At 43.8% G+C, this 22,305-nt stretch overlaps 1 protein-coding gene across 1 annotated transcript; it reads right to left on the reverse strand.

The window, feature by feature from the left end:
* Positions 1–532: 532 nt before the first annotated feature.
* On the reverse strand, positions 533–20,159 carry LOC115589382 (uncharacterized). Its single transcript, XM_030430225.1, has 15 exons — positions 20,038–20,159; positions 16,854–17,326; positions 16,521–16,712; positions 16,263–16,358; positions 12,686–12,919; positions 10,957–11,104; positions 9,766–9,792; positions 8,808–9,340; positions 7,412–7,572; positions 5,426–6,404; positions 4,007–4,102; positions 3,673–3,903; positions 2,706–2,853; positions 2,568–2,594; positions 533–2,462 (listed from the first exon to the last, which is right to left on the reverse strand). Exons 1-15 carry the CDS (start codon positions 20,096–20,098, stop codon positions 1,909–1,911), a joined length of 3,960 nt encoding a protein of 1,319 aa, XP_030286085.1. The 5' UTR covers positions 20,099–20,159; the 3' UTR covers positions 533–1,908.
* Between the last annotated feature and the right edge of the window lie 2,146 nt (positions 20,160–22,305).

Genomic DNA, 22,305 nt, shown 5'->3' on the forward strand with positions numbered 1-22,305 from the left:
TGCTTTTGGACACAAGAGGGCATGGAAATCAAAGCATCAGACAAAACCAGACACAAGAAGACCCAACAAGACGACTAGAATCCTAAAAGTTATGTAAGACTTTGAAATCTAGTCTATTTTTAGGCTGTTGACAATGCAAACCTGACCCGCCCGATGAGTCATAACCACATGAATCAGCTTGCACTTCTTAATTCTGCATCACATCTTTTTTAAGTTCTATATTTAAAAAAACCAAAAAAAAACCAACAACAAACAAAAAAACAAGCAACCTACCGAGAATAACCTCACACATTTGCTGAACATTGACTCACCTGTAAATTTTCCTCAGTCCTAAACTGTCTCTCGCATGCTGGACCGAAGCAGTTACTGTGGCACAACAAACAACTGAACACTCATCATCTCGAGACAAGAGAGCCCTGAGAGGCTGAGGCAGCTCCTCTCACTGTGGTGGGTGCGGCCTCGTGACACCATTCAGCTGAAATGAAACTTAAGAGCACTTCCTCAAGAAGCCCATGAAGCCAGAAATAATGACAGCAGTTGAGAGAACATTTATTGTTACAAATTATGAACACACATATCGATTCAACAGAGAACCTTCTGAAGCATCAATCACTCCTAATTGAAAATCAACATGCAATCATGAAAACAGATCTAAAGACTAAGAATGTCATGCATTTAGGGGAGTTCTTGTTTTTTTTAGAAACACCCTTGTTTTGTGTTCTTGATGAGGGTTTACAGGGAGACTCATGTCTGTAAGGTAAATATGAATCTACAGGCAGCAGCAGGCTAGCTTAGCTTAATTTAGCGCGGCTTTACATAAGGACTAAAAACTGGGTAGCAGCGAGCCTGTCAAATTAAAGGACGTTACATAAAATCTGGATGCAGTGTTGGAGGCATTTATTCCTATGAAAGCTGCTCACTGGCACATGAAGCAAAACTTGCTCGACTTGCCGGTTCTAAAATGACCAGATGCTTACTTTTGTTTCAGCACTGTGCTAACTTGAATGGATTAAAAGTTAATGCAATTTACACGTGATACTATAATTATGAGGTTTGGCCAGAATGAAAGTTGATGTCAAAGGCTTGCACACTTCCTGAGGGCTTTGTTCCCCTTGTTTTCAAGTCTTTATGCTATGCTAAGCAAAGCTAAGCTAATCAGCTCTATATCACTGTGCAGACATAAGAGTGGCATCAATTTGCTATCTAACCCTTAGCAAAAAACTGAATAAGTGTAACTTTCTGTAAAACAGTGAACAAAAGCTGATTTTCCAAATGTCAAACTACGCCTTTAATTACTGAGATTTAGAGGTGCTGTTAGATTTATGTTTTAGACATCCTAACAGATTCTTAGCTTGGCTCTTCTTGCTCTGAATTGTCATGATGAGCTAAGCAAACAGCTTGCTAGCTTTAGCTTTATATTTAGCGAAGAAACATAAGAGGTACGTCCTCCAAACCGACCCTTAACCATAAATCGAATAAGCATAACTATCCATTCAAGTAGGGTTGGGTACCAAACTCAGAACTTTTTAAGGGCATCAACCAAATCTCGTTAGTACAACCAAGTATCAATTCACAATAAGTCAATTGTTGCCTAATTTCCATACCTGACTAAAAGTTGATCCCTCCATGGCTGACGAAACTCAAGTGAGGCATCAACATATTCGTGAACGTTGAAACGTGAACGGTACCCAACCCTACAGTACATTCAAGTCTGGAACTTTCATGAGCTGATATGAATACATTAGGTGTACAGTACAATAATTATACATTTGTTGAGCTACACTATACATGTCATAACGATACATAACAAATAAAATTCAAGATTTCATCCCAACAGGTATGGCTACAACAAAATACAGTCGTTTTTCACTTTCATAGAGACTTTCAGTGCTGTGTGTTCACATTTTATTAGCTTTGCTTGATCAGGCTTTTCTCATTCACTGGACAAATCACAATGGTGTCAGAGGCTTTGTCGCAGCAGTACAGGTAGAAAAAGGGCAAGATCTTCTCCCTGAACGTGTCTTTGAACGTGTAAATATGGGTCCGAGCCTTCACGTCGTAAAAGGACACTTGCCCTTCCTCGAAGTCCACGTACACACCCACTCGCTTGGGCTTTGGGTCGAGGGGGAGCAGTATTGGCGGTGATGTCGACGCCCGGTACCCCTGGCCTTTCTTCATGGCCAGGGCCCAGTAGCCTTGGGTCATGCTGACAGCGATCCTGCCTTTCCTGTTGACAGAAGACCTTGCCACCCCCAGGTACCAGTCGTCCTTGTCCCCGACCTGGACCTCCCAGTAATGTCTCCCTGAGGTGAAGCCTTCGCGGCCCAGGACGATGACCACTGTGTCAAAGCGGGCTGCGTTGTCTGGGAGGTCCTGCCATGCACCCAGGTGTCTCACCTGACGTCTGTCCTGGGAAAGCTGCAACCAAGGGTTGGCTGAGTCAGGGTCCAGGGTGACGTCCACTGCAGAAACACAGTGAAGCATGAATGAACAAGTGAAGGATTCATTCTGTTGGAGAGTTTTGAGATTGTGAAGTCAAACCAAATGCAACAAAAGGGAAAGCTTACCTGCGTATTTCACAATCTTTTGGATCTCTGTGAAAAACAAAAGACAGAACACTGGTAAGATACTGTGTCCAGGTTATGGTGGTCAATTTGAAATGATCAGAAACATAAAAGATTCGGGAAGGTTTGAGGAAATCCTACCACTTTCAGCAAGTTTGTCTATCATTTCATTTAACGTTGCCTCCAGTTTGGACACGGATCTCCTGATCATGCCGACACAGGTGTCAGTGGGAACGCTGGTCTCAGACCAGTCTTTGACAGTCGGAGGAGTGCTCAGGGCGGGGAAGTTCTTCAAAGAGACGGAGCACAAGAAATTACTCAGAAACAAGTTACACAACTTACATTTAGCAAGGCTGTAATCATTTTTGTTTAAAAATCTTTAGGTAATCGTTTTCAGGAAGCTCTTCTTCTTTTGAGTCCCCTTGAAATTATTTCTGATTATAACATCACAAATGATTTATTTGTTGATTTTGAATACAACACAGATTGTAGGATGGTGTGTTTAATTGTGCTTGTGGCTTGCATTACACTTCAGAACAGGAAGAGGGCACTGTGGCTGCAGCACAAAAAATGTATAAGGCCTGTGAAGTTCCTGCCAAAGCAGACAGTGGTGGAGGAAAAGCCAAAGGACTAGTTACTTTCGCCATGATCATACTCTTTTGGTAAGACAGTGGAGAAAAAAATATGAAAATCGTGGTCTGAAGGAGGCAATATGTAAGAACTGTAGTTCAAAACAATCTAAAATTAACTAAAATCACCAAGAAAATGTGGAGAAAAAAGCAGTTTTGAGATTATGACGTCTTTGCATTGTGCTGCTGAGATATCTACCGAAGTTAGCATGCTAATCAGCTAGCCCCAGCCCATCACGGTCCAACACTCCTCTGCTACTGGTGTAAACACCAACACTCTCTAGTCCCCAGGTTCCCACTCTAAACTGCTAACTGCACAGCTAACTGAGAGGAGGTTACTCTGGTCATGTGCTTCCCCTCTTTTTGTTTTTGAGTATGAATTTGACCAGAGGTTGCACCTTTAATTAGAGAACCACTTGTAGAGGTGGCTGAGTTGGTTTTATGATTTACCACCTGTAAATCAAAATGTTCTCTCTGACCTTTAAGAAGTGAATGTGGTCGGTCCGAGCCACGTACTCCAAGTCCGCGTTCCTCCTCTTCAGCTCGGTGATCTCCTGCTCCAGCTCGGCGACGAAGCCGTCGGCCCACCTCTCCGTCTGCCTCTGCTTCTCCTCGATGGACAGAACCAGCTCGGCCTGAGTCCTCTGGATGGAGCGCACCAGCTCCGAGAAGACCCGCACGCTTTCCTCCACCTCTCTCTGAGCGCTGGCCTGCAAACAACATCAGACAAAACGCACAAATATGTGATGCATGATCATTTTTGTGTATCATACAGTTTTCACTATTTATATTTAATCTCACGGGAGGACTCACTTTGTTTAGCTCCACACACTGTTTGATCTCCTCCACCTTTTTCACTCTGTCCTGGATCATCTGCTGGACGTCTATTTCTGTCCTCTTCAGCTGCGCCTGCACAACACGATTTGACACAAACAAGGCTGATGACATAAACATGATGACTTGAGCTTTACTTTTACTTTCCCTAGTTGGAGAGACAGAAACATTTGCCATTGCTGAGAAAAGTTGTTGATATGAATACACATATGTGTGTCCCATAGGAAATGACTTTCATGATGACAGATGAAGCATATTATTTTGCTTTGATTAAAACTTAAGACATGTTTGTGTATGGCCCCTGAACTAAAGGTTGGCAGGGTGCATATCAATTGAATGGTTCAGTCTTGCAAAGTCAGTAGTCTGCTTTCTTTGACAACAAGGCCAACAGCGTTGTATAACTCAAGAATAACGTCATTTATCAAAAGATCACACAGCAGGGAACAGTGTCTGGGAAGGAAAATTAAAGAAAGATTTTTTGCTGTCAGAGCCAAAATGTAAGATTCCAGTTTCAAAGGGATCATTTCTGTGAGTGAAAGGCAAATAAGAAAAGAAAATCTCAAAATGTAGAGATTTTAGTGCGGACAGTGTGACTTTAATAAACAAGGTTATTATTATTTATACCATAGACTCTTAGAATAGTCGGTTATTGGCAAAAAGTCAAAAGTGTCTGTCTGGCTATGCATTTTTTTTATTTTCATCTCATCGTCATTATTGATTTACTTTACAAACAGAAAATAGAAGCATATAATGCATATGCAACTCATTAGGGGAAGGGCGCATTAGCGATGAGGGGGCCAACAATTGTGCACCACTGGATGTCGGGACACACTCAAGACATGTTTGCGGCGACAAAACATATATTTTTGAAATCAGGGCAATTTCCAGCTGTGTTCTTGGTGACAGAGCCACATTTTTTATGTTAAAACATTATGTTTCTGCAAGTGGTTTCTGGGCCTAAACCTAATCAGATCATAAGCATTTCCTCTGGCAGTTGGGTTGAGACTGAGAAGAAGCACTGTATATAGAAGCTATAAATCACCATTGAAGGGTTCTTTGACTGTGTGAGAGCTGCTCCACCTCTGACGAAGAGATAAAATTAGATAAATCTAGGTGCTGTATCGTAGGCAACTGGACTTGTTTCAGTTTTTTGAAGATGTTTCGCCTCTCATCCAAGAGGCTTCTTCAAGTTCTAACTAACTGGAGGGGAGTCGCAGGCTTTTAAACTATGTGTGGGAGTGTCCTTACAGAGTGTGGGAGTGTCCTTACATAGTGTGGGAGTGTCCTTACAGAGTTGTTGAGGACACGTGTGAGGTCTGAGTTCCAGAGTCTTAAAGAAATCAGATATTCGATCTAACCCTAACCCTAACCCTCTATTTCGATTTGTGTCTGTCTCACCTTTTTCTCCATCCACTCCCTCTCCACGGGGACGGTGTAGTGCGCCCTGTGATCCGTCTCGGTGCAGAGCACGCACACGCACGTCTGATCCTTCTTGCAGAACAGCTCCAGGAGCCTCTCGTGCTTCGGGCACATCCTGTCCGCCATGTTGGCGACGGGCTCGATCAGCTTGTGCTTGGTGAACCTGGCCGAGTGAGACTTGAGGTGCTCCTCGCAGTAGGAGGTCAGACACACGAGGCAGGATTTGAGCGCTTTGGGCCTGCCGTCCCCCAGGCAGACATCGCAGAGCACCTCCTCCCAGGTCAGAGGTGGGAGCGAAAAGGAGAGGGGTGAGGGTGAGGGTTGAGGAGCTGGAGATGGAGGGATTTGCGGTGAGGGCGGTGGGGATGTTTGAGGCAGTGGAGGCGGCGCCTGAGCAGAAGCCTCGGGTGACGGCGGATTAGAGGTCTTGGGTGAGGACACATGCGGGATCAGCGGTGGTAACTCCTCTTGTTTCTCTTTCTTTCTCCTGTCCTCCTCTTGTTTCTGCCTCAGCTCCTCCACAAGCTGCTGCCTCTGCTCAGCCTCCAGAAGCCGCTCCTCATCCTCCTTCTTCCTCCTCTCCATCGTCCACTTCTTCTCAGCCCCGCCTTTCTCCTCCTCGCTCGCGTCCCCTTCGACGCTCCGAACCCTGATCTCCTTGAACTGCTCCGCGATCTCCCTCAGGACGGTGTTGATGCTGATGTCAGGCCTCTTGTGGAAAGACTTCTTACACATGGGACACTGGTACAAGGGGCTGGTCTTCCAGTATCCCAGGATGCAGCCCTGGCAGAAGTTGTGTCCGCAGGGGATGGACACGGGGTTGGTGAAGACGTCGAGACAGATGGAGCAGTGCACCTGCTCTTCAGAAAGGTTCCCAGTGGTGGCCATTCCTGCACGGCGGAGAGGCAGGGTCATTTTCAGCGCAAGAAACCAGCCTCTGAACGGGGCATCAGACCTGCTGTGATATTGGGGTTGCGAGGGGGTTAGATGGCGTGACTTTAAATGGGGTCATGTTCATGCAGATCTACTGAGCAAAGCATGAATAGGCTCATTTATTAAATTCAAGAGAAGGTTTATGCCATAACATTCAGTCTTTTTCTCTTTTTATATTTAATAAATGAGCCCCTGGGAGTCTTTAGGGGGAGTGTTGTCAGACTGTGAGCTTATATTTTGTGTTTATTTGACTCTTTTTTTAGGTTTCTTGAGCCTGAGCAAGACCAAATTTTAGATTATCGATATTTGAGAATTAAAAACAAAAGATACATCCGATATGAAACATTTATACTGCCTTGTGTCTGAATGACGCTGTATAAACCATCTTTCCTTGCTTCATGACGAATTTGTTTCAAAGTTACCTCAACTGCAAATTCTTCATTCATATGAGCTGACCCAAGATTATGAATGACAAGCTGATATTCATTACTACAACTTAATTCCTGTTGATTCAGGCCTCGAATTTTCTCAGATTTCCCAAAAATGACATTAAGATCTTTCCCTTATAACACGCTTCTTTTAATTGGCTTGAACACTGACTGAGCGCCTGTAAAGCCGTTTCACTTTTACCACCGGCGGCTCTCTGCTCGAGGCCGAGGTATTCATGGCAGAGCAGATCAACGTCTTTCCAAAAACATTGGTCAGACCTGGGATCTGTCTTGCAGTGCCTGCCCCCTCTCCAAACTGAGTTATTTTGACACAGATACACCAAAAAGCTAAATGAGAAACTTGCAGCTATGATTGAAGTCTTGTCTTGAGTTTATTTTGAATCTGTACTGAACAGACTGCGCCAGAAAAAGAAGTCCCTATCTGAGGTCACAGCCAAATGGTAATAGAAAAAAAGTACTAACAACGCTCCCCTAAGAGACCTGCTGGTGCACAGAGAAGCAGATGTGACAGGTATAGAAATGAAAATGCAGGAGAGGACGAGGAGGGATAGGAAGAAAAGAGCAGAGATATGGGGGCACTCACCAGAGAGCAGCTGCCTCGAGGCTCCTCTGTACACTGACACATGAGACAGGCTGTGAGCACTGCCACCTCCGACCAACACACACACACACACACACCTCAGACCCAAAATATACCCCCTCCCTCCCCCCATCTCTTTTTACCCCAGATACAAATTTATACTTCTAGGCCCTCAGCGCCTCAGGAGGAACAGCGTTACGGGGGGGGGCAAGTCCAGCTGGGGTCGAATAGGGAGGGTATATCACAATTCTATTAAGTTAATTAATCCAGTTCCCCCTAGCGGCCCCCTTTGTTTAACAATGATTCAACCAGAATAGGTTGGTGCTGGGGGCCCAAGAAAGTACATGCTGCCCAGGTGTCGTCCATCCGTTTAATCCGGCCCTGCGTTCAGGAGCTAAACCCTTTTCGAACAAGCTCGAAGACAAATCCTTCACTCACCAGCTGAACAGAACGTATGTGGCAGTGGATCTTTATTAAACAAGTTCAGAAAGAAAAAAGTTACAAAAGCAAATGTTTGATAAAAAAATACAGAGCATGAATTCTACGTCCATATTAAACCGGAAATTAAACTTGCAAACAGCGTTATTCTGACAGTATGTGCAAACATCTCTCATTGCCTCCCCCTGCAGCCCAAACACAGCACAATGTACATCTATTTAACTTTGTTACTTTAATCTCAAGCCTCATAGAAACAGTTCAACAAAGACTTAGCAAGAAGCAAAGTGCCGGAAGTGAAGAATTGTTTAAAAGCAACTACTTTCCTGAACACGTCCGACTGAACCGGGGCTACGAAACGTAAGAACCACGAGTCAACGTGTAGTACAGCAAAATGATCTGTCTCGTTTTCTTTATATACAATTTGTACAGAAGAGGATTAGAGCCAGTGTTAGAATGAGTTTAAAGTCACAATTCCGTACAAGTTTGTGATGTTTCCAGCGTTCAAAAAATGTCCATAGGAGTCAACTTCCCCAATCCTCTTCTGTATATTTGAGATAAGAATATACAGTATAAAAATAACTTCCGTAGATACATTTCTCTGTAATATGTGTCAAGTCAATCCTACACATTGACCCAAACACACTGGAAACACAATGCTTGCTTTCATTTTACTACTTCCAAACAGTCCCTCTGTGGGTCAGCGGCCTTCACTGGACCTGTGTGGATCCTGATTTCACTTGAGTGAATGCAACAACACGTCCATGTGATGACAAAGTGTTGCGGCGGGTTTATTTTGACTTTAATCTGTCCGAAGTTGTTTGAGGTAAAGTGCAATCAAGTAAGAACCGTCGTGAAGTCGGCTCACTGAGAAGAAACTGTGATGTTTTCAGACCAAGTAAAGGACAAAGTGACCCCGTTCTTAATCTCTTTCTTCTTGTCCGACCGGCCGTCGCTCTCAGGCGTGTTTGACCGGGGTTATAACGAGAGGAGCGGCGTTATTCCCGTCCTTGATGAGACAGGGGCTGAAGATCGGGTAGAGGCTCTCGTTGAACGAATGGGTGAAGGTGTAGAGGTGCAGACGGGCCTTCACGTCGTAGAAAGAGACCTGGCCTCCTTCGTAATCCAGGAAGACTCCCACTTTGGTGGGTTGCGACTGCAGCATGAGAGGCAGGCGAGTCGACGTCAAGGCCTTCACCTCCCCGCTCTTCAGCCACAGGCACCAGTATCCCCCCTCGGGGCTCAGCTTGATCTCACCCTTGCGGCGGGCCGAGCTGCTTGCCACGCCGAGTGTCCAGGCCATCTTGCGGCCTGTGTCCACCTCCCAGTAGTGGCGCCCCGAGCTCAGACCCTCTCGGCCCAGGACGAAGAGGGCCGGGCTGAAGCGCTTGGGACCCTCCGAGTGGGAGGTCTTGCGCTCTTCGTACCTCACCTGGCGACCGTCTTCGGACACGACCAGGTTCCTCTGGGCCGTTGCGGGATCCAGTATCACCTCACCTGGAGAGAGAGCAGAGCGGAATGAGATGCCGGGAGGAGAGCTTCACCTGCGTCTGTTCAGCAAATGAATTAAATGGAGGTGGACGGTCTTTTAAAACTAAGCAGAATTTGTTCATTTAAAAGCCTGAAAGTGAGACGCGTTGATCAGAAATTGGCCGCAGAATTGAGCTCGAGATCAATGTTTCTTTAATCGACTTCAGTGAATAAACTTTGGTAATTTGACACTCTTCAGTTGGCCACAAGCCCTCAAACTGAGCCTGCCTGTGTTCTGAGGATGTGGCGCCATCTCGTGGCCCATTTCTGGAACAGAACATCATATCAAAGCGCCGTTCGGCTGCTTGAGATTGTCAAAAAACAAACTCCAGTGCGAGAAAGTCACGACTCCTGCTGATCATCAAGCAGACATTTCAAAAAGTCTTACTCACTTGAGTAGTTCTGCACCTTCCGGAGCTCTGAGGGAACGAGAGAGAGAGTAAGACGCCGACAGAAAGAGAGAAAGAGAGAGAGAGAGAGAGACCAAGTGAGCAAATCATTCAGCTACAGAGTCAAAGTCAAAGCAGATGGCACGTGTGGGTGGTAAACATGTCGATCTAATCCAGAGCTGTAAATGCTGCAGACATGTGCTGCTGTCAGTCAGCTCGCTCTCTCTCTGCTGCTGCTGCCTCTCAGAGTGGATGAACTGTGCCATCAACACCATCTCCATCTGTCCCACCATCTTGTGTGTGTGAACGTGTGAGCGTGGTGGTGCTGGTTTGTGGTTGGTGCAATGATGAGTCACTTTTCTATTTCAAAGCTCTCGCCCGGTGACCTACATATCACCGATTAGGATTTTGAACAGGAAGTACAGATGGTATTGAATACGAGACGGAGCCGCTTAAATGTTACTGATTTACTCCTGACAGGGACGGCAGGAAGCACTGAAACTTGTTGGGGTATAGCTTAGGCTGCTTTACTTTTATTTTGAAAGGATACAGAACACGTTGGTGTATCTCGTTTCAAAGAAGACTATTTATGATGTGTTCTCAAGTATTTACAGTGTGACACCTAACACCTAACAATTCACTACAATAGCAAAGGAAATGTATATTTTTTTAGGTATGTAGATTGAATATATTATATTTCATATATTTTTTATGTATTTAACATACTGTGCTTAACATCTAAGATAATATATAGTAATATATATTTAAAAAATGAAAGCAAAAACATGTTAAGGAATACATTTTTAGATACATACCAGTAAATATTACCATTTTTATAATTGTAAAACAACTATTTTATATATATTCTTGAAGCTAAATGACAATTTACTGGCATGTGTTGTCAAAGAAATGTGGACCCCTACCATATATTAAAATATATTTTTCTTTTATATGTCAATATATGCGTTTTCTTTAATACTCCCTATACAAATCTTATGAGATTTGGTAATTGTTGCTTTAACATGATAAAATGTTTTATTCAAATGGTTGCTGCCAAAGTCTTGTGGTATTGTTGAGGTGTTCCTTTTATTTTGCCCAGCCCTGTATACCACCCATAATGTCATAATATTAACATGTGATACATTCTTGTTCATGTACTTATTCAATTGGGTTACAGAGAGAAGAATCGACTACCTTTCCCGTACAGCCGTCTGAGCTCCTCCTGGAACTTGTCGGTGAGGCTACTGACGGAGGAGCGGATGGTTCCCAGGTAGAGGTCGGTGTTGATGCTCACCGCCGACCAATCGGTGGGCTCGGGCGGGGGCGTCAGCGTCGTCAGGTTCTGCAGATGGAAAATGGAAGAGCAAGGTTATGCAAGGTTGAGATGGAATTAAAATATAATGATGCCTCCGGGGGGGTGGGGGGGGGACACAGTGTTCGGCGTGAATGGGCCTCATTGAATGTGACACCGATGGGTCGCTGCAGACGAGTCAGAAACAATCGTACATTCAGCATCGAATTTAACAGCTCCAGGGGGGGAAAAACAATCTTGACGAAGTGCAGATTTGTCTCTGACCATCACAGAACACTTTGCACATTATCTCTTTGACAGAAAAATCAAAGAGCACTCATGCGGGACTTTGTCCAGATCAGTGAATTCTTATCAGAGGACTGACAGATACAGAACTGTGAACGCGTCCGTCTGCATACTCTCAACTTCTGCCCTGTTTTTTTGGAGGGTTTTTTTTTTTTGTGACTGTGCGCCTTTGCCTCGCCTCACGCTATCCAGAAAAAAAAAAATCAAAAGCTTCAAAGATGTCTTTCATGAGAGAGAGAGAGAGAGAGAGAGAGAGAAAAAAAAAACAAATCAACATTTTATCTGTAAACAGTCCAGGATGAATGCACATAACAGCTGGCTCTCTTCTTCTTACAGGCGTTTGATGTCGCGTCACAAATCTCTGAACAACTACAGCTGCTGCAACCGTGGAGATAATTGGGTGTTACGTTATTCAGATAATTAATGATGATTGAAGAAGGAGATTTTTTAAAAGTATATATTGTTCCAGCCTGGCCGTTGAAATGATTCTATTAATATGGATATCCTTCAGATTTTCATCACTGTGTGTAAGAAACACTTCTGTGTCTCAAGGCCGTAGCATTTTAACTAATTAGCTCCCTCACTGTGTCCTAAATGCATATTAAGTGTGGTTTGTGTATGTAGGCTAACGCGCCGGGAAACTAATGAAGTCACCCTTGAAATGCCAGCATGCATTTTTAAAATTACAGCTGGAATGTGGTTCCCGCGTGAAATATTGATGATTAATCGGAATGGAAGAATCGGGAAGGAGCGGCGTCAAGAGGGGCTGGAGAGAAGTGGGGCGCTGTGAAGGAGAGCACACAGCCCATTGTGTTGTTTTAAAATAAAAAAAAAAGCATCTTGCATCATTTCCTGTGGTTAAGAAACAAAAGCTCAGGGTAAACAACAATCATTACTGAAAAATGACAACCCAATTTTCATTTGAAACGTTGAAATGTTCTTTAAAAGGTGCAATACTTAAGACTTTTAGTTTGAAACACTTGTCAACAAAATGTGAAGATATAAAAGTTTTAATATAACGTTGAAAATGTCACATATCTATTGAAGTTAGCATGCTACCCAGTTAGCCCCTTCGCCAGTTTGAAACAACACCTATGCTCCCCCAGTCTGAGCTGAGTCAGCTTATAAACAGCTAGCTGCGTGGCTAACTGAGCTAACAAGCTAACGCCAGCGACAGTTAGCAGCCGTTAGCAGTTACTGATGATGTTATGCCCCGTAATTGAAATCAACAGGCGACCAATTCTTACATATTGCAGCAAAATATACCATCTGAACATGAAAAAAACATTTGATATTGGGTTCACGTCGCTCAGGATCCCGTCCTACCTGCAGGAAGACCACCTTGTCCTGCGTCTGGGCGTAGGCCTCCAGCTCGTTGCTCCTCCTCCTCAGCTGGCTGAGCTCGTTCTCCAGGCCTCGGGCCAGCTCCTGCGCGTGGCGCTCGGCGTCGCGCTGCCTCGTGGCGATCACCTCCACCAGCTCCGCCTGACTCTGCTCCACCATGCGCTGCAGCTCGGCGTACACCTGCCAGCTCTCCTCCAACTCCTTCTGAGCGCTCGCCTGCAAGAGGAGAGAGTCCAGACAGAGAGGAGATTAAGAGCAAATCTGTGTTGTTACTTTATTTATGTTTTTCACCATGATTTCTGCCAACAGGCTGGATGTTTCCCCGATAAATTATCGCACAACCAGAAGAGGAAGATAACCTTTTTTTGTCCTTGGTAGCAATTGTTGAACAGCCAGAGTTGGTGCAACAGAAAAATATGAATGAAGGAAGCAAAGAAGACAAAGAGGAAGAGAGACAGAAACCAAGGGAAAATGAGAGTGACCAAACGGCATTCACTCAGTGGAAAAAGCTTGTGTTTCCCCTTCGTCAAGGACTTGAGAGGGTTTAAAGCTGACATCTAGTTTGAATTTTTTCTACTAGATCAGTAAGTAACAAAACCTGTAAAACTGGGATTTTTAGGCCTACAGTAACCGACTGCTAACAGAAGCCATGCTGCTAACACTAACATTAGCAGCATGGCTACCGCTAGCAGCCAGAACACTTACGAGAAGCTATAAGGAAGCCGGGGAAGAAAGGAAGGCAGACATCTGTGTTTGTTTCTGGTCACTAGTGTTAGTGATCTGGCCTTTCAGGTGCATTGTGGGAAATTCAAATTTCAAAGCGTAATCCAAGATGGTTTGGCCTCTACTGCTTCGACTAGCTTTTTCGCTTTTGAAATTTTAAACTTCATGGAAGTGTACCAACATATTTCTGTAGTTACCCATTAAATCTATATCCAGACTTCAGAATCAAGTATTTTAAACCTGTTTGAAGCAAAATGAGCATTATCTTTTTAATCAAACTGGCTTCCATTTCATCATATTTAATGTCTCTATTTGTTGCTTTCCTTTATTTAAAATGAGAGGAGATGGGTGAAATACATAAACATCTTTTAAATGTGGGACAAGCTCAAGAAACTTCAACAACATATTTCTACCAGCTGCACTACCATTTTATGTTAACTCATGTTTGTTTTATATCTCCTCTAAATGCTTTTTTGCCTTCTGAACAAAAGACATTAACTTTAGTTTCCTTGTTGTTTCGGGTGTGATATATAAATAAACTTGCCTCGAGTCCAACCAAATTAGCCTGTGAAATGCTACAGATGATTGTGGGTTTCCCTGAGTGTCTGACTGCTGCTTGAACAACTGGACTAACCAGTCGCGTCGGTCTGCAGCCAGGTGAAAGAAACCACCAAAGCTTTTTTTTATCTCAGACTTACCCGGCATGGGTTACCAGACACCAGTTGTTGTTATTTTACAGCATACAAGTGAAACTGAAGTGTATTGAAAAGCGTTTCTCTAAGTAAATTCAAAAGGATCAAGTGATGCGTCGTCGCCTTTATCTCCAAGTCCATCAGTTGAACCTGCGGACACAGCAACATGCACATGTGCAGTCGTGTGCGTGTGTGTGTGTGTACAAAACACAAACAAACAATCTAGTAACTGAATCCCTGTTGTACTTAAAGACGTAGATAAAAATGTCACAAAGCAGGAAATCACGGGAGCTGCTCTGAACCTGGAACGTTTTCAAATGAGACTTTACTTTAGCGTAGTTGTGTTTCATTTCAAGTGTTTGACAAACACATGGGACTCATCGGACAGTCATGAGAAAACCATTCAAAACCGCACCAACATTTTTGTTTCACGACTCCAATTACAATCCTTTAATTGAAATGAACAAAGGCGGGTAGTGTAATGAGGAAGCAAGTGAGAACAGGGTGAGGGAGACGGGAGGTTTTTACGCCGGTCTCACCGGTTGGACGGCCACTGACGTGGATCTGAGTCCTCTAGAGTAAACAAACTGAATAACCTGCCGGCGCTCTTCAAAACCGCAGAGTATGAGGGGCATGACAGAGATGTCGGCAAGCAAACACGTTGCAGGTTTAAGTTCAAGGGAAATGTAAATGCACCGTGTTCACACGGCATCCATTCTCCTTTGACCTAACACTGGCGGTGGGAAGCTCAAACGCGAGGATTATGTCATGCTGCCGTGTTCGCGTCGTCTAAATGTAGAGAATCTGAGGAACTGTAAGCAATTTACCACTTAACAAGATGCTCATCAACTGAAAAGATGATGGATAGTGTACATCTGGAGGGACGTCGGGCCATATTTCAAAGTAAAACAATATATTTGGTAGCACGTTCGCCTAACGTTAGCGTTCAACCACTTCCGAGCTAATGTTGCAGTTTCCCTTGCTGCGTTGAAAGCGTTGATATTTAAGAATGTATCTTGTCCGTATCTTTGCTATTGTATTATGTAGCTGACACAAATGTTAGCTTGGAAGCTAACGTAAGCTGTCGGCTAACCGAATGCTACGTTTTCTCAAATATATTGTCGTTTTACTTTGAAATATGGGTCAGCGTCCCTCCAGACTTTCAGAAATCCATCATCTTTACGGTTGCTGATAATATTTTCGTCAGATTTTCGTTTGTTTCTTGCATCTCTGGGACCTTCCTGGCTAAATAGAGACGCGGGAAATGAGATAAAATAAAATAAAAGTGACTCTGTAAGTGAAATATTATCCCATTAACAGCTGTGTGTCACGTCGCAGGGCTCTTTTGTGCTCGCCAGGATCAGTGCGCAAATAACGTTTTTTAAGCTTCGGCACATCAGAGAAGACTGGACAAATATTTAACATGCAGCACACAATGGGATAAACACAATACAGACGGATGGACAATAAAACACATGACACGCTGCTTTAAAAATCCACTACATGACAAATACGGATTTGATCTATAAGACCGATGTGTTCAGCTAAAGCAAAATAACCAAAATGATGTCCAATGAAATAAGAATGGTTCATGTTCACTCTTTGACAGCTGCTAAGATGCTCACGAGGTTTGTTCCCTCAACATTTTTAAAGCCTCGCTTTTGATCGAGTGCTGCAGCCACGAGTTGTGAAACAGGCTGTGAGGTAAACCAGGTAACTGTACGTCGTGCGCTTGTTTTTGCCAGTGACGCTCTCGGATTTGTTATTCTAAGTGTCAGACAACATTGTTGGAACTGATCCCTACAGAGTTAGACAATTATGTTAAAGACTGAGGTACCTGTTGTTCAAACCGAAACAGCCGCTCACCAAACTCATTTCACCGTCAGAGGACACACTTCCTTCCAACTTGACAGAAAAACTAAATCGTCTTTCCACTGTTCCAACAATCGCAAACTGTGTGGTTGGATTTAACCCTCAATTCACCACATTAGTAAAGTAAACTAGCTGTTTCTTGAGACGGAAGTTGAAACTGAATCTTTCAGACATGTTGTGTTTCGTCAGCTGTGTTTCCTGGACACACATTCAGGGTTCTGACTCGCTCGCTTCCCAACAAGTCTTCTTCTTTTACACTCCAGCCGACTCACCTTGATGACCTTGATGGATTGCTTGATCTCATCCAGTTTCTTGGCCCTCTCCTTGATCAAATGTTTGAGCTCGGACCTCTTCTTGCTCAAATTGCTCTGTGAGAAGAAAATCAGGGTTGTGGCTCACAGAAATAAATATAGACACACCATGAGAATCAAGTGGAAGTCCTTCAACAATCGAAATCCAATCAAAATATACGGATCAATCACTGCCGTTAGCCTTCAAACATTATTCAACAAACAATGGCCGCAGCTCACCGTCTTCTTCTTCCACTCGTGGTCGGTGGAGACGATGTCGTGGGACTTGTGTGCGACCTCGGCGCAAGCCGTGCAGATGCAGGTGTGGTCCGTGCGGCAGTAGACCTCCAGAAGACGCTCGTGCTTCTTACAGATCTTGTCCTCCAGGTTGAAGGTGGGTTCAATCAGACGATGAGATATCAGAGACTTCACCTGCAGGGAGGAGGACAGCCGTGGGTTTGAATGGGACGAATGCAGGAGAAACAAACCACGTGACGGCGGGTAATCTCGCTAAGGAGAAAGGAAACATTTTTATTACCATGCAATAATCATAAAGAAAGAAGAAAAACTGACCTTTTTATGGTGTCTGAGGTGTGTCTCGCAGAATGACCCGGGGCAGTTCACACAGGACTTGAGCGCCTTTAACTTCCTCCCGATGCAGGCGTCGCAGGGAACATCCCCGGGCCGGGCGAACTCCCCGGTGTCCTGCCCTGTGGAGCTCCCCTGGCCCGTGTCCGAGCTCAGGTTCAGCGTGGATCCCCGTGACAAGGCCCCACCTCCCCCAGCTCCTCCGGACATCACCAGCCCCTGGAACTGGGTGGAGATCTCAGCCAGGACCCTGTTGACGCTCATCTCTGGCTTTTTGGAGTAGGTCTTCTTGCACATGGGGCAGACGAACTTCTTGCTGTGGTTCCAGTAGCCCTGCAGGCAGGCCTTGCAGAAGCTGTGTCCGCATGGCGTGGAGACGGGCTCCACGAACACCTCCAGACAGATGGAGCAGGTGAACTGCTCCTCAGAGAGGACCCGGCCTCCCGGGGAGCTAATGTCTGGAGGAACGAGGGAGGAGAGACATGATAGAGATTAGATGCACAGGCAGTTTGGCAACACATGAAAAAAAAGAATCACAAATTCAATATTTATTTTTTCCCATTTTGAATATTTTCTCACATGATTGTTAATTTCAGATCTAAACTAACATTTTTAATGTGATATTGAAAGAATACATTTAATTGGCTTTTCTCCCATGTGAATATACATTTCAACATATAGAAACAAAACACAGCACATACAATCATGTATATATGAACATTTGATCCTTTTTATAGCAAGTTAATTCCACATTGTGACATGCGATTAGCTTTTCTACAAATGTGAAGTGAAGGAATGTAAATTCCAAGTGACACATATGAGTCACATATGTTAGAAGCAAAATATGGCACATGAGAGCATTTGGAATATCACATGTGAATTTAGCATTTTCTCCCATTTCCATGTTACAAATATGTCACATTTGAAATTTGCGCGACACATTTTCACAAATGAATTGTATATTTTGATCGGTGGTTGTCTATTTTCACTGTAAACTAACATGTTAATGAAAACAAAACAAATATAATGTCACATGTTCATTCAAAATGTTTACTTGTAATTGGCATTTTCCACTTACAAATAAAGATTTTAACATAAGTTCATATGTTATATGCTTTTTCTCACAAGTGGATTTAAAAAGTCTACATGCGGAAACAAAACATTGCACTTTAAATCATGTGAAATGGTCTTTTTTTAACATATGAATTCCACATTTTCACTTGCAATTAGCTATTTTCACAAACAAACAGGATGTTTAACACGTGTGAAGAAAATAACGTCACATGAGCTGGTAATTTTCGCAATTAACTTTTTTTTTTTCACATGTGATATGTTATTGGCTTTTTTCCACCCATGTGGATTAAAATTTCCACACGTGAAAACAAAAACACAGCACACAAAATTAGATGAGAATTCACAAATTAACATTTTCTCACATCTTTTAAATGGGACTGGAAAAGAGAATAATGTGTGATGCATGACTAGAATTTCAATGTACGGAAGACAACTGTAAAATTGTGGTGTTAAGTTTTAACATGAAAAACAAAAGATTTAATAACTGACCTGAACATTTTCACAACTGATGATATTCATTTTAAATTGATTTCCACATAAGAAATGTATATTTTCACACAAATGTGACTGTCTGTATTCCACATGTGTGGATGTCAAGTCTTTCTGGATGTTTGGCCCTCGGCATCTCTCGCTGCTGCACCAAGAGGGCCTTTGACACCTTTATGTTCCGTATGAGTAACTAAGATCACATGTCACAGGAAGTGAAGTGTGAAACTGCCTCCAGGACAGCAGTTTAGCAGTTAACTGCAAGCAAAAGACATGAGATGATATTTGACACAAAAACGCCTTGTTGGGTGTTGGGTGTTGGATGGAGGCGAACAGCGACGTGGCGCCGCTCCAAACTACCCGGTTACTCATCCTACATAAAATGCTAACGATATATAGCCCAAGCATTTTGAAATCAGTCCTGGTGTGAAGAAAAACCATTGTGTTCGATGAGAAAGAGGTGAAATCGGGACTCGATGTTACAAATAGTCTGAGGAGGTGTATCTCGAGACAAAGTATTTACTGTAGGATGTTTAGTATCGCAACCACAGTATCCCAAAAGTTGGGACACACTCTCCTCTTGTGTGTTGGGTGTGTTTTACAGAAAACAATACGGTTCATCAGTTTTGACATGAAGTACCTTGTCCTATACTGTATCCAGCTGAATATAGGTCAAAAAGGAATTGCAGCGAAACTGAAACAAATGTTGGATACGTTGGATGTTGGGCATGGGGTCAGTCACCCAACTTGGCGCCCCCATGCTGTGAAAGCCCCCCTCTTGGATTTCGTTAGAGCACCCTCACATCTCCGAACTTTCTCCAAAGACTACCCCCTGAAAAAACTCAGAAGCGATCGATCAACATCAATAACAGTCATGCGATAGGAGAGATTGGGAAAAGGTATTGGGAGATATTGGTCTTGCGACAAGCGGGAGGCGCAAGACCAGAAAACAACCTTTTCCTTCCCAAAATTCCCCAGCAGTGTTTGATATGTAGTATCAGAGAACACAACACCTTTCTTTGCACAAGAGCAGGAAGTGTGTTAAAGAGCGTCGCCGTGTTCGTCCGAGGGGGTGAGTAACTATCTGAGGAATGCAGAAACTCTGGACCTTCCACCTGACGGCACCTGCGTCAGGTTTAAAAGAAAACAAAGCTCTCCAAGAGCTGCCGCTGATAGGGCCCCCGCCGTGAGCTACGTGTCACAGAATCAGTGTGTTTACATGTTAAATGTGTTTTTTGGGGGAATTGAATGTGCGATTGTTAATGAGGGTTACTGGTTTTATTATTCTGTCTTTCTTTAAATCCCTGTTTTTTATTATTATTTTAAACAGGTTAAGCAAGTGTTGTATCACTTTAGGGCGTTACATCAGCCAAAATAACGAGGAAAGTTCATTCAAAAATACAAGATTTTGGTCATTTTTATCCCAGACAAACAAACACACACCCTCCACTGTAAGTAAGAGACTTAAGCTTACGTCACACTGTTTGTTGTTCTTCCGACTGAACTCACAGAACTAAATCTCAACAAGAACTGTACCCAACAGAGGCCTTTAGGAGACAAAATGGTAGAAGTGGGCAATAAAACACAGAAAAGATAAAGGAGGACTCACTCTGCATGTTTGTTTCCTCTGACGTGGAGCCGATCAGCTGCTGCTCCTTCTTCTTCTTCATGCACTTTGCTTTGAGCCACAGGCCGGCGGCCAGGTGCGGCGCTCTCTTCCTGAAACTTTGACGTGGCCCCTCCCACTCTCAGTGTGACACACCCAAACAGCTCACACACACACACACACACTGATTTCCATAAGCTCTGTTGTTGTTGCATGCAAATCTCCCACACCAAGCACGGATCCTGACTCGGTGACTCGTTCACCGTCGTTTTCCACAATTTCCTGTCATTTCTGTCGCTGTATATTCCTAAAAAAGGACAATTTACTGCAAATTCTTGCCCCTCCAGAAAGCATTTTACAGACGGATGAATGTGGTGAACGTTGCATTGTGGGTAATGTAGGCACCAGGTTTTAAAGAGGAAGAAGAACTACTTGAGTGTATTTCCAAACCTGGCACCTACGTCACCCTCAGTGCACCTTCTCTCCTCAGGAACCCCACGAGGCTTTAAACTACATTGACCCCGCACGCTTTAATGTTTGAAAATTGGGCAGAGTTAGCCTTTAATCACTCACTCTTGCACCAAAATGGTGAATGTGAAATGTTCTTGTTCGTAAGTTGCTCATGGGGTGAGTGAAAACTAAAACCTCCAACTAAAATGTTATTTTTAGGGTGATTGTGTCTTTTATTAGACATCACCCACAATGCAACTTTGCCATTGAGTAACATCACTGTGGGCAGTTCATCAGATTACATGCAGCCTCATCTGGAGAGAATCTATATCAGTTCTCCACCATCATGATTTCCAAAGGAGCGACCTCCTTCTTCTCTTTCGCCAAACACGGATCAAATGGTGGACCCTAAAAGTGAATGTGCACTTCTTTCTGAAGGTGAAGGCCTCCACGTTAAAAGGATGAAACCCGTCGCTCCTTGTAATCCACACACACCCTTCGGGGAGGACGGGGATGGATTTTGCGTATCACACAAAAATCCTGCCCTCCATCCCTGTGACCTCCAGTCCACAGTCCGTCCTCTGGAGAGGGAGTGATCTCCTCCCTTCTCCTCGAATTGCCGAAAGCGACTCAGAGAACCCAGCTGGATTTGTCTCTCTGCCCAGTTTTTCCATGAACCCCGCCGGGCTCGATGGCACCTTATGCTTCTTTAGAGACTTTTTGCCTGACTTCTTTCCCCACCTTCAGTGACAATTAGCCGAGATCCTGCAGTGTCGGAGTCAGATTGGCTGTGAGGGGAGTTTAATTTGTCCATATTTGGGACTTTTAGATTCACGACAAACCTGCAACTTTCTGCACTTTCTGAAGCTCTGTGTGGGAACACGGACCGCAATTATCGATGTGATGAATGATGCTTCTGATGTGATGAATGATAAGTGGCCCATCGGTTAAATGAATAACAAATGGCTCCATTTATCAAATCGCCTGTAGCGTTCAAATCATGACAACATAGTTTATCATCTCATTTTTTTTTTTTTTTAATTGTGCGTTATCATCAAATTACCTTCCACCCGTCAGGCTGTCAATGACAGAGTCAGGAAAATTGATCGCTTATTCATCAACCTCTGGTTTGAGTTTTAACCCCCCCTTCTCTTGATGCCAGGGACACTTGAGGCAAAAGGCAGGGAACGACCCAAACTGTGAAACCGTCTTACAAACGATTTCTCATGTGACTTTGCCTCAAACTTGTCCTTGTTGATGAACTCTCTCGCATCGATCAAACATGTCCGTATACAACCCAAGAAATCCATTTCGTCAAAGTCGAGGCTCTAACTGTTGGCTTGGTTGAACGGCAAACACAATCATGGTTGTTTCTAGCTGTAAAAGTTGCTGAAATGATCATACTTGCTAACATGCTACATGCTAAAGGTGAGTACCTCTCTAGGGGAGAAAATTGATTCTTCGAGGCATCGTGATCTCTCTTGGAATATCAAGAAAGTTGTTAAAAGGAAATTTAAAACCCAATTCTCGACGTCGTGATGGCCTGTAACAGTTACGTAGGACCGGGCTGCATGTTCCTTCATTAGAGATACGGCCTGGCAGATGTTGTTGTGAGCGTATCACTTTAAATTTTCATCCATTCACACAAAAAAGACAAGATTCGATTCTTCCTGCAGAGACCCGCAGGAGGGCGATGTGGTCTTTCCTCGTTACTATCATTGAATTTCTGCTCCAGGACTGCACAGTGCGCCTTTGAGACAACAGGTTTTCTGGAATTCTGTTGAAATACGCAACTAATGCATCTTCTAAAATGAACCCCTC

The sequence above is a fragment of the Sparus aurata genome, chromosome 10 (genome assembly GCF_900880675.1).
Source record: "Sparus aurata chromosome 10, fSpaAur1.1, whole genome shotgun sequence".
Classification (NCBI taxonomy): Eukaryota; Metazoa; Chordata; class Actinopteri; order Spariformes; family Sparidae; genus Sparus; species Sparus aurata.

Excerpts from the sequence above, each read along its gene's own strand:
- LOC115589382 (XM_030430225.1), bottom strand. The coding sequence starts at position 20,098 with ATGAAGAAGAAGAAGGAGCAGCAGCTGATCGGCTCCACGTCAGAGGAA. Across the intron at positions 17,327-20,037 it reads AGAGGAAACAAACATGCAGA|ACATTAGCTCCCCGGGAGGC; the intron begins GTGAGTCCTCCT and ends TCGTTCCTCCAG. Across the intron at positions 4,103-5,425 it reads GGGAGTGGATGGAGAAAAAG|GCGCAGCTGAAGAGGACAGA; the intron begins GTGAGACAGACA and ends CGTGTTGTGCAG.